Source organism: Eucyclogobius newberryi, unplaced genomic scaffold (genome assembly GCF_026437365.1).
Source record: "Eucyclogobius newberryi isolate DKJ021-1_F unplaced genomic scaffold, fEucNew1.0.hap1 SCAF_4, whole genome shotgun sequence".
Taxonomy (NCBI): Eukaryota; Metazoa; Chordata; class Actinopteri; order Gobiiformes; family Gobiidae; genus Eucyclogobius; species Eucyclogobius newberryi.
Genome location: NW_027316056.1, coordinates 42,801,527 through 42,817,588, shown reverse-complemented (window position 1 = coordinate 42,817,588; position 16,062 = coordinate 42,801,527). Strand labels below are relative to the sequence as shown.

Sequence of the window (16,062 nt, the reverse complement as noted above, 5' to 3'; positions counted from 1 at the left end):
ACCTGGTCCCGGTCTAGCCCTCACCTGGTCCCGGTCTAGTTCTCACCTGGTCCCGGTCTAGTCCTCACCTGGTCCCGGTCTAGCCCTCACCTGGTCCCGGTCTATTTCTCACCTGGTCCCGGTCTAGTCCTCACCTGGTCCCGGTCTAGTCCTCACCTGGTCCCGGTCTAGTCCTCACCTGGTCCCGGTCTAGTCCTCACCTGGTCCTGGGCGGTGAATCGAGGGCTGTTTGGGTCTGAGGAGTCGTAGGAAAAGTCGTAGGTGAAAGTCTTGGTTCGATCTCTGAGCGAGTCTCCGGAAACAGCATCAGAAATCTGAGAAAGACACGGATTATTCAGATCATTCCATAAACAGAACGACAGATTCATCACAGTCAAGTCCAGAGTAAACATAATCCAACATGAAAAAGATTCATCCGTAAACAAAATAAAAGGCCTAATCATCTCCACATGAACCAGCAGGATCCTGGAGAAGATCTGCAGTCTGTACTTTGACAGCTCTGATTAGCAGTAACATCAGCATAACATAAGTATAACTTTAGCATAACATAAGTATAATATTAGCATAACATTAGCATAACAGTAGCATAACATTAGCATAACATTAGCTGTAGCACAAACATTAGCCGTAACATAAGCCGTAACATCAGCAGTAGCAGTAACGTTAGCCATAACATTAGCAGTAGCAGTAACATTAGCGGTAACATTAGCAGTCACGGTAACATTAGCAGAAACATTAGCAGTAGCAGTAAAATTAGCAGTAACATTAGCAGTAGCAGTAAGATTAGCAGTAGCAGTAACATTAGTAGTTACATTAGCAGTAACATTATCATAACATTAGCTGTAGCAGTAACATTATCATAACATTATCTGTAGCAGTAACATTAGCAGTGACAGAAACATTAGCAGTAACATTAGCTGTAGCAGTAACATTAGCATAACATCAGCATAACATTAGCTGTAGCAGTAACATTAGCAGTAACATCATAACATTAGCTGTAGCAGTAACATTAGCAGTAACATCATAACATTAGCTGTAGCAGTAACATCAGCATAACATTAGCAGTAGCAGTAACTTTAGCCGTAACATTAGCAGTAGCAGTAACATTAGCCATAACATTAGCAGTAGCAGTAACATTAGCAGTAACATTAGCAGTAGCAGTAAAAGTTGCAGTAGCAGTAACATTAGCAGTAACATTAGCAGTAGCAGTAACATTGGCAGTAGCAGTAACATTGGCAGTAGCAGTAACATTAGCAGTAATATTAGCAGTAGCAGTAACATTAGCAGTAGCAGTAACATTAGCAGTAGCAGTAACATTAGAAGTAATAGTAGCAGTAACATTATCATAACATTAGCTGTAGCAGTAACATTAGCCGTAACATCAGCAGTAGCAGTAACATTAGCAGTAACATTGGCAGTAGCAGTAAAAGTAGCAGTAACATTAGCAGTAACATTAGCAGTAGCAGTAACATTGGCAGTAGCAGTAACATTAGTAGTAGCATTAGCAATGGCAGTAGCAGTAACATTAGCTTTAGCAGTAACATTTGCAGTAGCAGTAACGTTAGCTGTAGTAGTAACATTACCTGTAGCAGTAGCATTAGCTGTAGCAGTAGCATTAGCAGGAACATTAGCAGGAACATTAGCAGTAGCAGTAACATTAGCAGTAACATTAGCAGTAACATTAGCAGTAGCAGTAGCAGTAGCAGTAACATTGGCAGTAGCAGTAACATTAGCAGTAACATTAGCAGTAGCAGTAGCAGTAGCAGTAACATTGGCAGTAGCAGTAACATTAGTAGTAGCATTAGCAATGGCAGTAGCAGTAACATTAGCTTTAGCAGTAACATTAGCAGTAGCAGTAACGTTAGCTGTAGCAGTAACATTACCTGTAGCAGTAGCATTAGCTGTAGCAGTAGCATTAGCAGGAACATTAGCAGGAACATTAGCAGTAGCAGTAACATTAGCAGTAGCAGTAGCAGTAGCATTAACATTAGAAGTAACATTTTCATAACATTAGCTGTAGCAGTAACATTAGCAGTAGCAGAAACATTAGCAGTAATATTATCATAACATTAGCTGTAGCAGTAACATTAGCAGTAGCAGAAACATTAGCAGTAATATTAGCTGTAGCAGTAGCAGTAACATTAGCTGTAGCAGTAACATTAGCAGTAGCAGAAACATTAGCAGTAATATTAGCTGTAGCAGTAGCAGTAACATTAGCAGTAGCAGTAACATTAGCATACCATTAGCTGTAGCAGTAACATTAGCAGTAACATTAGCATTAGCAGTAACATTAGCTTTGGCTTTAGCAGAAGCAGCACTTACTTTAGTGATGGTGGTCTTGTTGTCGTCCATCCTGATGATGTTCTGGGCCGACAGATCCTTCTCTCTGAAAAATACATGACACTGATGTCAAACACAGGATCGATATCGTGGGAGCAGTATCGATATCGTGGGAGCTGTATCGATATCGTGGGAGCTGTATCGATATCGTGGGAGCTGTATCGATATATTGTCATGTGTACTTTTTGTGTACTATCATTAATTTGTGACAAAGCTACAGTCTTGTTGCTTTAGAGAAGTGGGTGTAATCCCTCATTCGTCCAGCAGGGTTCAAGAGTAGAAACACGTTTTGACTCATCCAAGAGTCATTCTCAATCTGAGGAGCGAGATTTAGAACTCAGACATTTCTACTACTCCGAGTAAGCCCCGCCCACCAGGCGGAGCCTCCTGATGAATGCCTGTCCTGTTTACAGTTCCCCCATCAGCCTTGTAACGTGACTGTAGCTCCCTCATCACTGAGTACCTGATGAGCATCAGAATGACCCGGGCTTCAACACACTGTTATACACCGCCGGTCTGTTTGAACAAAGATCATCTCTGTAACTCTTTCTCTTCATCTTTTGTCCTGCTCAGAATCTTCTCCTCTGTCTTTGATCCAGTGTTTGTGTCTTTAAGATGAAGCTGCACGACGCTCTGTGGTCCTGAACTCTAGTGTCTGACGTGTGAGAGAGCCTCTGGCTCTTTAGTCTCACTATGTGGCTCTTTAGTCTCACTATGTGGCTCTCTTTAGTCTCACTATGTGGCTCTCTTTAGTCTCACTATGTGGCTCTCTTTAGTCTCACTATGTGGCTCTCTTTAGTCTCACTATGTGGCTCTCTTTAGTCTCACTATGTGGCTCTTTAGTCTCACTATGTGGCTCTTTAGTCTCACTATGTGGCTCTCTTTAGTCTCACTATGTGGCTCTCTTTAGTCTCACTATGTGGCTCTCTTTAGTCTAACTATGTGGCTCTCTTTAGTCTAACTATGTGGCTCTCTTTAGTCTCACTATGTGGCTCTTTAGTCTCACTATGTGGCTCTTTAGTCTCACTATGTGGCTCTTTAGTCTCACTATGTGGCTCTCTTTAGTCTCACTATGTGGCTCTCTTTAGTCTCACTATGTGGCTCTCTTTAGTCTCACTATGTGGCTCTTTAGTCTCACTATGTGGCTCTCTTTAGTCTCACTATGTGGCTCTTTAGTCTCACTATGTGGCTCTCTTTAGTCTCACTATGTGGCTCTCTTTAGTCTCACTATGTGGCTCTTTAGTCTCACTATGTGGCTCTTTGGTCTCACTATGTGGCTCTTTGGTCTCACTATGTGGCTCTTTGGCCTCACTATGTGGCTCTTTGGCCTCACTATGTGGCTCTTTGGTCTCACTATGTGGCTCTTTGGTCTCACTATGTGGCTCTTTAGTCTCACTATGTGGCTCTTTAGTCTCACTATGTGGCTCTTTGGTCTCACTATGTGGCTCTTTAGTCTCACTATGTGGCTCTTTAGTCTCACTATGTGGCTCTTTAGTCTCACTATGTGGCTCTCTTTAGTCTCACTATGTGGCTCTCTTTAGTCTCACTATGTGGCTCTCTTTAGTCTCACTATGTGGCTCTCTTTAGTCTCACTATGTGGCTCTCTTTAGTCTCACTATGTGGCTCTTTAGTCTCACTATGTGGCTCTTTAGTCTCACTATGTGGCTCTTTAGTCTCACTATGTGGCTCTTTAGTCTCACTATGTGGCTCTTTAGTCTCACTATGTGGCTCTCTTTAGTCTCACTATGTGGCTCTCTTTAGTCTCACTATGTGGCTCTTTAGTCTCACTATGTGGCTCTTTGGTCTCACTATGTGGCTCTTTGGTCTCACTATGTGGCTCTTTGGTCTCACTATGTGGCTCTCTTTAGTCTCACTATGTGGCTCTTTGGTCTCACTATGTGGCTCTCTTTAGTCTCACTATGTGGCTCTTTAGTCTCACTATGTGGCTCTTTAGTCTCACTATGTGGCTCTTTAGTCTCACTATGTGGCTCTCTTTAGTCTCACTATGTGGCTCTTTAGTCTCACTATGTGGCTCTTTAGTCTCACTATGTGGCTCTCTAGTCTCACTATGTGGCTCTCTTTAGTCTCACTATGTGGCTCTCTTTAGTCTCACTATGTGGCTCTTTAGTCTCACTATGTGGCTCTCTTTAGTCTCACTATGTGGCTCTTTAGTCTCACTATGTGGCTCTCTTTAGTCTCACTATGTGGCTCTTTAGTCTCACTATGTGGCTCTTTGGTCTCACTATGTGGCTCTTTAGTCTCACTATGTGGCTCTCTTTAGTCTCACTATGTGGCTCTTTAGTCTCACTATGTGGCTCTCTTTAGTCTCACTATGTGGCTCTTTGGTCTCACTATGTGGCTCTTTGGTCTCACTATGTGGCTCTTTGGTCTCACTATGTGGCTCTTTGGTCTCACTATGTGGCTCTTTGGTCTCACTATGTGGCTCTTTGGTCTCACTATGTGGCTCTTTAGTCTCACTATGTGGCTCTTTAGTCTCACTATGTGGCTCTTTAGTCTCACTATGTGGCTCTCTTTAGTCTCACTATGTGGCTCTCTTTAGTCTCACTATGTGGCTCTCTTTAGTCTCACTATGTGGCTCTTTAGTCTCACTATGTGGCTCTTTAGTCTCACTATGTGGCTCTTTAGTCTCACTATGTGGCTCTTTAGTCTCACTATGTGGCTCTCTTTAGTCTCACTATGTGGCTCTTTGCAACTTTCTTGATTAAACAGGGATTTTGTGCCGCCAGAAAATCCTTTGTTGTTTCACAATTATGCAGACGAAACTGGACTAAACATGGACCGGCCTCCTGCTGGTGCCAGAGTCAGGACTAAACATGGACCGGCCTCCTGCTGGTGCCAGAGTCAGGACTAAACATGGACCGGCCTCCTGCTGGTGCCAGAGTCAGGACTAAACATGGACCGGCCTCCTGCTGGTGCCAGAGTCAGGACTAAACATGGACCGGCCTCCTGCTGGTGCCAGAGTCAGGACTAAACATGGACTGGCCTCCTGTTGGTGCCAGAGTCAGGACTAAACATGGAGCGGCCTCCTGCTGGTGCCAGAGTCAGGACTAAACATGGACCGGCCTCCTGCTGGTGCCAGAGTCAGGACTAAACATGGACTGGCCTCCTGTTGGTGCCAGAGTCAGGACTAAACATGGAGCGGCCTCCTGCTGGTGCCAGAGTCAGGACTAAACATGGACCGGCCTCCTGCTGGTGCCAGAGTCAGGACTAAACATGGACCGGCCTCCTGCTGGTGCCAGAGTCAGGACTAAACATGGACCGGACTCCTGCTGGTGCCAGAGTCAGGACTCAACATGGAGCGGCCTCCTGCTGGTGCCAGAGTCAGGACTAAACATGGACCGGCCTCCTGCTGGTGCCAGAGTCAGGACTAAACATGGACCGGCCTCCTGCTGGTGCCAGAGTCAGGACTAAACATGGACCGGCCTCCTGCTGGTGCCAGAGTCAGGACTAAACATGGACCGGCCTCCTGCTGGTGCCAGAGTCAGGACTAAACATGGACCGGCCTCCTGCTGGTGCCAGAGTCAGGACTAAACATGGACCGGCCTCCTGCTAGTGCCAGAGTCAGGACTAAACATGGACCGGCCTCCTGCTGGTGCCAGAGTCAGGACTAAACATGGACCGGCCTCCTGCTGGTGCCAGAGTCAGGACTAAACATGGACCGGCCTCCTGCTGGTGCCAGAGTCAGGACTAAACATGGACCGGCCTCCTGCTGGTGCCAGAGTCAGGACTAAACATGGAGCGGCCTCCTGCTGGTGCCAGAGTCAGGACTAAACATGGAGCGGCCTCCTGCTGGTGCCAGAGTCAGGACTAAACATTGAGCGGCCTCCTGCTGGTGCCAGAGTCATGACTAAACATGGAGCGGCCTCCTGCTAGTGCCAGAGTCAGGACTAAACATGGAGCGGCCTCCTGCTGGTGCCACAGTCAGGACTAAACATGGAGCGGCCTCCTGCTGGTGCTAAACATGGGCCTCCTGCTGGTGCCAGAGTCAGGACTAAACATGGACCGGCCTCCTGCTGGTGCCAGAGTCAGGACTAAACATGGACCGGCCTCCTGCTGGTGCCAGAGTCAGGACTAAACATGGAGCGGCCTCCTGCTGGTGCCAGAGTCAGGACTAAACATGGAGCGGCCTCCTGCTGGTGCCAGAGTCAGGACAAAACATGGACCAGCCTCCTGCTGGTGCCAGAGTCATGACTCAACATGGACCGGCCTCCTGCTGGTTCCAGAGTCAGGACTAAACATGGACCGGCCTCCTGCTGGTGCCAGAGTCAGGACTAAACATGGACCGGCCTCCTGCTGGTGCCAGAGTCAGGACTAAACATGGACCGGCCTCCTGCTGGTGCCAGAGTCAGGACTAAACATGGACCGGCCTCCTGCTGGTGCCAGAGTCAGGACTAACCATGGACCGGCCTCCTGCTGGTGCCAGAGTCAGGACTAAACATGGACCGGCCTCCTGCTGGTGCCAGAGTCAGGACTAAACATGGACCGGCCTCCTGCTGGTGCCAGAGTCAGGACTAAACATGGACCGGCCTCCTGCTGGTGCCAGAGTCAGGACTAAACATGGAGCGGCCTCCTGCTGGTGCCAGAGTCAGGACTAAACATGGACCAGCCTCCTGCTGGTGCCAGAGTCAGGACTAAACATGGACCAGCCTCCTGCTGGTGCCAGAGTCAGGACTAAACATGGAGCGGCCTCCTGCTGGTGCCAGAGTCAGGACTAAACATGGACCAGCCTCCTGCTGGTGCCAGAGTCAGGACTAAACATGGAGCGGCCTCCTGCTGGTGCCAGAGTCAGGACTAAACATGGAGCGGCCTCCTGCTGGTGCCAGAGTCAGGACTAAACATGGAGCGGCCTCCTGCTGGTGCCAGAGTCGAGGCTGGTGCCAGTGTCAGGACTAAACATGGAGCGGCCTCCTGCTGGTGCCAGAGTCAGGACTAAACATGGACCGGCCTCCTGCTGGTGCCAGAGTCAGGACTAAACATGGAGCGGCCTCCTGCTGGTGCCAGAGTCAGGACTAAACATGGAGCGGCCTCCTGCTGGTGCCAGAGTCAGGACTAAACATGGAGCGGCCTCCTGCTGGTGCCAGAGTCAGGACTAAACATGGAGCGGCCTCCTGCTGGTGCTAAACATGGGCCTCCTGCTGGTGCCAGAGTCAGGACTAAACATGGACCGGCCTCCTGCTGGTGCCAGAGTCAGGACTAAACATGGACCGGCCTCCTGCTGGTGCCAGAGTCAGGACTAAACATGGACCGGCCTCCTGCTGGTGCCAGAGTCAGGACTAAACATGGACCGGCCTCCTGTTGGTGCCAGAGTCAGGACTAAACATGGAGCGGCCTCCTGCTGGTGCCAGAGTCAGGACTAAACATGGAGCGGCCTCCTGCTGGTGCCAGAGTCAGGACTAAACATGGACCAGCCTCCTGCCTGTGCCAGAGTCAGGACTAAACATGGAGCGGCCTCCTGCTGGTGCCAGAGTCAGGACTAAACATGGAGCGGCCTCCTGCTGGTGCCAGAGTCAGGACTAAACATGGACCTGCCTCCTGCTGGTGCCAGAGTCAGGACTAAACATGGAGCGGCCTCCTGCTGGTGCCAGAGTCAGGACTAAACATGGACCAGCCTCCTGCTGGTGCCAGAGTCAGGACTAAACATGGAGCGGCCTCCTGCTGGTGCCAGAGTCAGGACTAAACATGGAGCGGCCTCCTGCTGGTGCCAGAGTCAGGACTAAACATGGAGCGGCCTCCTGCTGGTGCCAGAGTCAGGACTAAACATGGAGCGGCCTCCTGCTGGTGCCAGAGTCAGGACTAAACATGGACCGGCCTCCTGCTGGTGCCAGAGTCATGACTCAACATGGACCGGCCTCCTGCTGGTGCCAGAGTCAGGACTAAACATGGACCGGCCTCCTGCTGGTGCCAGAGTCAGGACTAAACATGGAGCGGCCTCCTGCTGGTGCCAGAGTCAGGACTAAACATGGAGCGGCCTCCTGCTGGTGCCAGAGTCAGGACTAAACATGGAGCGGCCTCCTGCTGGTGCCAGAGTCGAGGCTGGTGCCAGTGTCAGGACTAAACATGGAGCGGCCTCCTGCTGGTGCCAGAGTCAGGACTAAACATGGAGCGGCCTCCTGCTGGTGCCAGAGTCAGGACTAAACATGGAGCGGCCTCCTGCTGGTGCCAGAGTCAGGACTAAACATGGAGCGGCCTCCTGCTGGTGCCAGAGTCAGGACTAAACATGGAGCGGCCTCCTGCTGGTGCCAGAGTCAGGACTAAACATGGAGCGGCCTCCTGCTGGTGCCATGTTAAAATATAGAGTTTAATCTCAGTTACACATCTCTAACCTTTGTTTACTTTCTTGTGTGAATAGTTGTTTTTCCTGTGCAGCTCTTCTTGAAAAACGTGATATTTTCGAGGTTTGACCACACCCCCTTTTAGTCGACTAATCGGTCGTGCATTTAGTCGACTACAGCCGTACACCGGAGGCCCCGTGACTCAGCGTCCGTCCTGGTCCTGTTCAGCCCCAAAGAAAGCACCTAAACCCGGCTGGAGCCCGCCGCTTACCGCCGGTTCATGGGCCGGACCCGGACAGCGACCCGCACCGACGCCATGGTTCCCCCGCGGCGGCCCCGGTCGGGTCCCGGTCCGCTCTGGTCCCCGGTCGGATCCCGGTCTGGTCCCGCTCTGGTCCCGGTCGGTTCCCGATCTGGTCCCGCTCTGGTCCCGGTTCACGCTCACAGAGGCTGAGGCCCGGGCGAAGTTCGCGGTGATAAGCGGGGAAAGCGCCTCTGGACCTGGGCAGAGTGCGTGGAGAAGCCCCGGTGTGAGGCGGAACTGCACCGGGAGGAGGAACACCCGCAGGAGCACCGGGATGTCAACAAACCGGGTACAGAAGCCCGAGCGGGACAAACCACGTTTATGTACGTTTTTAAAGACACAGGCGTGAAATGCAAGAATACTAACCTATTTATACTTTAGTCGTGGTTTATTCCTGGTTTAGACCTGGTTTAGTCCTGGTTTAGACCTGGTTTAGCCCTGGTTTAGCCCTGGTTTAGACCTGGTTTAGTCCTGGTTTAGCCCTGGTTTAGTCCTGGTTTAGTCCTGGTTTAGACCGGGTTTAGTCCTGGTTTAGTCCTGGTTTAGACCTGGTTTAGTCCTGGTTTAGACCGGGTTTAGTCCTGGTTTAGTCCTGGTTTAGACCTGGTTCAGCCCTGGTTTAGTCCTGGTTTAGTCCTGGTTTAGACCTGGTTTAGACCTGGTTTAGTCCTGGTTTAGACCTGGTTTAGTCCTGGTTTAGTCCTGCTTTAGTCCTGCTTTAGTCCTGGTTTAGTCCTGGTTTAGACCTGGTTTAGACCTGGTTTAGTCCTGGTTTAGTCCTGCTTTAGTCCTGCTTTAGTCCTGCTTTAGTCCTGGTTTAGACCTGGTTTAGTCCTGGTTTAGTCCTGGTTTAGACCTGGTTTAGACCTGGTTTAGTCCTGCTTTAGTCCTGCTTTAGTCCTGGTTTAGACCTGGTTTAGACCTGGTTTAGTCCTGGTTTAGTCCTGGTTTAGACCTGGTTTAGTCCTGCTTTAGTCCTGCTTTAGTCCTGGTTTAGTCCTGGTTTAGTCCTGGTTTAGACCTGGTTTAGACCTGGTTTAGACCTGGTTTAGTCCTGGTTTAGACCTGGTTTAGACCTGGTTTAGTCCTGGTTTAGTCCTGCTTTAGTCCTGGTTTAGTCCTGGTTTAGTCCTGGTTTAGACCTGGTTTAGACCTGGTTTAGACCTGGTTTAGTCCTGGTTTAGTCCTGGTTTAGACCTGGTTTAGTCCTGGTTTAGTCCTGCTTTAGTCCTGGTTTAGTCCTGGTTTAGTCCTGGTTTAGACCTGGTTTAGACCTGGTTTAGACCTGGTTTAGTCCTGGTTTAGACCTGGTTTAGACCTGGTTTAGTCCTGGTTTAGTCCTGCTTTAGTCCTGGTTTAGTCCTGGTTTAGTCCTGGTTTAGACCTGGTTTAGACCTGGTTTAGTCCTGCTTTAGTCCTGGTTTAGTCCTGGTTTAGTCCTGGTTTAGACCTGGTTTAGACCTGGTTTAGACCTGGTTTAGTCCTGGTTTAGTCCTGCTTTAGTCCTGCTTTAGTCCTGCTTTAGTCCTGGTTTAGACCTGGTTTAGTCCTGGTTTAGTCCTGGTTTAGACCTGGTTTAGACCTGGTTTAGTCCTGCTTTAGTCCTGCTTTAGTCCTGGTTTAGACCTGGTTTAGACCTGGTTTAGTCCTGGTTTAGTCCTGGTTTAGACCTGGTTTAGTCCTGCTTTAGTCCTGCTTTAGTCCTGGTTTAGTCCTGGTTTAGTCCTGGTTTAGACCTGGTTTAGACCTGGTTTAGACCTGGTTTAGTCCTGGTTTAGACCTGGTTTAGACCTGGTTTAGTCCTGGTTTAGTCCTGCTTTAGTCCTGGTTTAGTCCTGGTTTAGTCCTGGTTTAGACCTGGTTTAGACCTGGTTTAGTCCTGGTTTAGTCCTGCTTTAGTCCTGGTTTAGTCCTGGTTTAGTCCTGGTTTAGACCTGGTTTAGACCTGGTTTAGTCCTGCTTTAGTCCTGCTTTAGTCCTGGTTTAGTCCTGGTTTAGACCTGGTTTAGACCTGGTTTAGTCCTGGTTTAGTCCTGCTTTAGTCCTGGTTTAGTCCTGGTTTAGTCCTGGTTTAGACCTGGTTTAGACCTGGTTTAGACCTGGTTTAGTCCTGGTTTAGTCCTGGTTTTGCAGGTGCAGTACCTCGCTTGGCCTGCGGCGGCAGTAGTTGATAAAACCGCAGTATCAGAGTCGAGCGTCACTTCCGGGTTGGTCCTTCGTGTTCACGGCGCATAAACAGAAACGGGTGAGAAACGCTCTAAAACGCTCTAAATTCGCTGTTATAACTGCACATGCGCAGTAAAGAGACCTGCGTCCGCCGCACGCGCAGGTTTATGTCCTTCTTTTGCCGATGCGGATTGTTTAATGTGAATATTCAGAGCGGGAAAGTGAAGAGTTAGCTCCCGGAGCTAACTGTGGCTAATGAATGGGGACCGCGCATTGAACGTGAAGCTGCTTCTGAGACACATTTGTCTGAAAGTGGTGCAGGTTTATTGTGTTTAAGTTCATTTCTGAAAAGTCAAAGTTTATCGTCTCATTTTCAGAGTTTAAAATGGACATCAGACCGAATCACACCATTTACATCAACAACATCAACGACAAAGTGAAGAAAGAAGGTGAGACACTCTGGAACATTTCTGTCGCCTGCTCGTCTCCATGGAGACGCAGTCACCTTCCCGTGATGTCTGCCATGTGAAGACATTTCCCCACAGAAGCGACACCAGCTTCATGTGTCGCAGATGAACCAGTGATTCTGAGTTTGTCCCAGTTCTGCTGCGTCCACGAGCGTCCCGTGTCCTCTTATTTATGTCTGTCACTTTTCTGTCTGTAAACAAACACCCCATGATATTAACGCCTGTGTCTCTGTCCCCTGTGTGTGTCGTCTGTGTGTCTCTGTGTGCGTCCCGTGTCCCTCCTGTGCGTCCCCTGTGTGTGCGCGTCCCCTGTGTGTGCGCGCGTCCCCTGTGTGCGCCTCCCCTGTGTGCGCGCCTCCCCTGTGTGCGCGTGTCCCCTGTGTGCGCGTGTCCCCTGTGTGCGCGTGTCCCCTGTGTGCGCGTGTCCCCTGTGTGCGCGTGTCCCCTGTGTGCGCGTGTCCCCTGTGTGCGCGTGTCCCCTCTGTGCGCGTGTCCCCTGTGCGTGTCCCCTGTGCGTCCCTCAGAGCTGAAGCGCTCCCTGTACGCGCTCTTCTCTCAGTTCGGTCAGGTCATGGACATCGTGGCGCTGAAGACTATGTCCATGAGAGGACAGGCCTTCGTCGTCTTTAAAGAACTCGCAGCAGCGACGAACGCTCTGAGACAACTGCAGGGCTTCCCCTTCTACAACAAACCCATGGTACGGGGGCGGGGCCATGGGGGGACTAAAGAGGGACTAAAGAGGGACTAAAGAGGGACTAAAGAGGGACTTAAGAGGGACTTAAGAGGGACTAAAGAGGGACTAAAGAGGGACTAAAGAGGGACTAAAGAGGGACTAAAGAGGGACTAAAGAGGGACTAAAGAGGGACTAAAGATGGACTAAAGCGGGACTAAAGCCGGTCTGTGGTTGGTTGTTACAGAGGATCCAGTACGCTAAAACCGACTCCGAGATCATCTCCAAAATGAAGGGAACGTACGGAGACAAAGAGAAGAAGAAAGAGAAGAAGAAGAAGGCTCAGGAGGCAGCGGCGGCCAATCAGAACAAGAGACCAGCTCAGGTGAGAGAGCAGGTCTGGGCCCCGAGTCCTGTTCTCCTGGTGCCATAATGTGTTTCCTCTGCCGCTTCCTCTATTCTTTCTTTCTCGTGGCATAAACATAACTTGTGTCACATGATCAGAGTCATTTCCTGTATAAATAGTGGAGTGTTTGATTTCCTGTTTAATGATCGTTTATTGGATATTGTCTTGTTTTCAGGTCGCCATCGCCGCCCACACTCCTGTTCAGGTACGTAATTGGCGCGTAATTAGCGTATCACTGGCGCGTAATTAGCGTGTCACTGGCGCGTAATTAGCGTGTCACTGGCGCGTAATTAGCGTGTCACTGGCGCGTAATTAGCGTGTCACTGGCGCGTAATTGGCGTGTCACTGCCGCGTCATAGGCGTGTCACTGGCGCGTAATTGGCGTGTCACTGCCGCGTCATAGGCGTGTCACTGCCGCGTCATAGGCGTGTCACTGGCGTAACACTGGCATGTCATAGGCGTGTAATTAGCGTGTCGCAGACGTTTCCATGTTGATGCTCTGGCGTCCCTCAGGTCCCGGACAATCCTCCAAACCACATCCTGTTCCTCAGTAACCTGCCCGAGGAAACCAACGAGATGATGCTGTCCATGCTGTTCAACCAGTGAGTCTGACCAGGACCGCTCTGCTCCAATCCCACCTCCCCCTGACCTTCCCCTGACGTTCTCCTGACCTTCCCCTGACGTTCTCCTGACCTTCCCCTGACGTTCTCCTGACCTTCCCCTGACGTTCTCCTGACCTTCCCCTGACCTTCCCCTGACCTTCCCCTGACCTTCCCCCGACGTTCCCCTGACCTTCCCCTGACCTTCCCCTGACCTTCTCCTGACCTTCTCCCGACCTTCCCCCGACGTTCTCCCGACGTTCCCCTGACGTTCTCCCGACGTTCCTCTGACGTTCTCCCGACATTCCCCTGACGTTCCTCTGACGTTCTCCCGACGTTCTCCCGACGTTCCTCTGATGTTCTCCCGACGTTCTCCCGACGTTCCTCTGACGTTCCTCTGATGTTCTCCCGACGTTCTCCCGACGTTCCTCTGACGTTCTCCCGACGTTCCTCTGACGTTCCTCTGACGTTCTCCCGACGTTCCTCTGACGTTCCTCTGACGTTCTCCCGACGTTCCTCTGACGTTCCTCTGACGTTCCTCTGACGTTCTCCCGACGTTCTCCCGACGTTCCTCTGACGTTCCTCTGACGTTCTTCCGACGTTCTTCCGACGTTCCTCTGACGTTCCTATGACGTTCCTCTGACGTTCCTCTGACGTTCTCCCGACGTTCCTCTGACGTTCCTCTGACGTTCCTCTGACGTTCTCCTGACGTTCCTCTGACGTTCCTCTGACGTTCCCCCGACGTTCCTGACGTTCTTCCGACGTTCTTCCGACGTTCCTCTGACGTTCCTCTGACGTTCTCCCGACGTTCTCCTGACGTTCTCCCGACGTTCTCCCGACGTTCCTCTGACGTTCCTCTGACGTTCCTGACGTTCTCCCGACGTTCCTCTGACGTTCTCCCGACGTTCCTCTGACGTTCTCCTGACGTTCCTCTGACGTTCTCCCGACGTTCCTCTGACGTTCCTCTGACGTTCTCCCGACGTTCCTCTGACGTTCCTCTGACGTTCTCCCGACGTTCTCCCGACGTTCCTCTGACGTTCCTCTGACGTTCCTGACGTTCTCCCGACGTTCCTCTGACGTTCCCCCGACGTTCCTGACGTTCCTCCGACGTTCTTCCGACGTTCCTCTGACGTTCCTCTGACGTTCTCCCGACGTTCTCCTGACGTTCTCCCGACGTTCTCCCGACGTTCCTCTGACGTTCCTCTGACGTTCCTGACGTTCTCCCGACGTTCCTCTGACGTTCTCCCGACGTTCCTCTGACGTTCTCCTGACGTTCCTCTGACGTTCTCCCGACGTTCCTCTGACGTTCCTCTGACGTTCTCCCGACGTTCCTCTGACGTTCCTCTGACGTTCTCCCGACGTTCCTCTGACGTTCCTGACGTTCTCCCGACGTTCCTCTGACGTTCTCCCGACGTTCCTCTGACGTTCCTCTGACGTTCCTGACGTTCTCCCGACGTTCCTCTGACGTTCTCCCGACGTTCCCCTGACGTTCCTCTGACGTTCTCCCGGCGTTCTTCTGACGTTCTCCCGGCGTTCCTCTGACGTTCCTCTGACCTTCTCCTGTTCCTCAGGTTCCCGGGCTTTAAGGAGGTGCGTCTTGTCCCGGGGAAACACGACATCTCGTTTGTGGAGTTTGAGAGCGACTCTCAGGGGGGCGTGGCCAAAGACGCGCTGCAGGGCTTCAGGATCACAGCCACCTGCGCCATGAGGATCTCCTACGCCAAGAAGTGAAGAACGCCTGAACGAGTGAAGGACGCCTGAACGAGTGAAGGACGCCTGAACGAGTGAAGGACGCCTGAACGAGTGAAGGACGCCTGAACGAGTGAAGGACGAACGCCTGAACGAGTGAAGGACGCCTGAACGAGTGAAGGACGCCTGAACGAGTGAAGGACGCCTGAACGAGTGAAGGACGCCTGAACGAGTGAAGGACGCCTGAACGAGTGAAGGACGCCTGAACGAGTGAAGGACGAACGCCTGAACGAGTGAAGGACGAACGCCTGAACGAGTGAAGGACGCCTGAACGAGTGAAGGACGCCTGAACGAGTGAAGGACGCCTGAACGAGTGACCCTCACTCGGTGTCCTCTCCATAAACCCGCCTCATTAGGACGTGATTGTTATTTAACACTTGTATTTTTCGTTTTCTTTCCCGTTTTTGGAAACTGAACTGTTTAGTACAAATATTTTTTTCATTTTTTTTGTAAAATAAAATCAAAACCTAAAGTGAGCGTCTGTGTTAATCTTTTGAATTTTTCAGTTTAAATCCAGAAAACCCGACTAAAATAAACGAACAGCGACACGAGGAGGAAACAACAAATAGTCTCAATGAGGCACAGTCCAGTCGCTCCTTCACTTCTTTGGTCTCAGAGACATGTCTTTAGAGCTTTATACTCTGAGGTGTCTTTAGAGCTTTATAATAATAATAATAACTTTTATTTATATAGCGCTTTTCAGTGACCAAAAGACGCTGAACATAATAAAAGAGGGGGGTGTATTTACAGACAGGGGGGGACAACACGTACAGAACACATTAATATACAGATAAAATGAACAAGACAGAAGAAGTAGAGAGAAAGATGTGGGTGTAACAGGGGGTAGAAGAGTAGGCAATGGGGTAGAGGAGGCTAGGGGAGGGGGAGGTCATAGGCTTGGGTGAAGAGGTATGTTTTTAGGCGGGATTTGAATGTTGTGAGTGAGGGAGAGTGGGACGGGGGGGGGGAGTTCCAGAGTCGGGGTGCTGTTCGGGAGAACGCTCTGTCACCAAAAGTTTTGAGTCGGGATGTTGGTGCAGTCAGGGTGAGAGAGGAGGAGGAGGGGAG

At 50.7% G+C, this 16,062-nt stretch overlaps 2 protein-coding genes across 4 annotated transcripts in view; one reads left to right on the top strand and one right to left on the bottom strand.

Moving 5' to 3' along the window:
- The window catches only part of kif16ba (kinesin family member 16Ba), an 85,551-nt gene extending 76,337 nt beyond the window's left edge, over positions 1–9,214 (bottom strand). For both annotated transcript variants that reach the window (XM_072462401.1, XM_072462402.1), the window contains exons 1-3: positions 8,905–9,214; positions 2,323–2,386; positions 201–314 (exon numbers count right to left, since the gene is read on the bottom strand). In XM_072462401.1, the coding sequence (XP_072318502.1) occupies positions 201–314; positions 2,323–2,386; positions 8,905–8,951 (225 nt within the window). In that variant the 5' untranslated portion in view covers positions 8,952–9,214. The remainder of the gene's footprint in view (positions 1–200; positions 315–2,322; positions 2,387–8,904) is intronic.
- A 1,850-nt stretch (positions 9,215–11,064) lies between these two features.
- snrpb2 (small nuclear ribonucleoprotein polypeptide B2) lies at positions 11,065–15,000 on the top strand. Of its 2 annotated transcripts, XM_072462403.1 has the most exons (7): positions 11,065–11,182; positions 11,481–11,552; positions 12,095–12,267; positions 12,488–12,625; positions 12,822–12,851; positions 13,160–13,248; positions 14,817–15,000. In XM_072462403.1, the coding sequence occupies exons 2-7, from the start codon at positions 11,489–11,491 to the stop codon at positions 14,974–14,976; spliced, it is 654 nt and encodes a 217-aa protein (XP_072318504.1). In that variant the 5' UTR covers positions 11,065–11,182; positions 11,481–11,488; the 3' UTR covers positions 14,977–15,000. The 2 variants fall into 2 exon arrangements, with proteins under 2 accessions (XP_072318504.1, XP_072318505.1); XM_072462404.1 differs by lacking the exon at positions 12,822–12,851 and having other exon boundaries at positions 12,488–12,655.
- Positions 15,001–16,062: the final 1,062 nt, after the last annotated feature.

Excerpts from the sequence above, each read along its gene's own strand:
- snrpb2 (XM_072462403.1), top strand. The coding sequence starts at position 11,489 with ATGGACATCAGACCGAATCACACCATTTACATCAACAACATCAACGAC. Across the intron at positions 12,626-12,821 it reads AGAACAAGAGACCAGCTCAG|GTCGCCATCGCCGCCCACAC; the intron begins GTGAGAGAGCAG and ends TCTTGTTTTCAG. Across the intron at positions 12,852-13,159 it reads CCGCCCACACTCCTGTTCAG|GTCCCGGACAATCCTCCAAA; the intron begins GTACGTAATTGG and ends GGCGTCCCTCAG.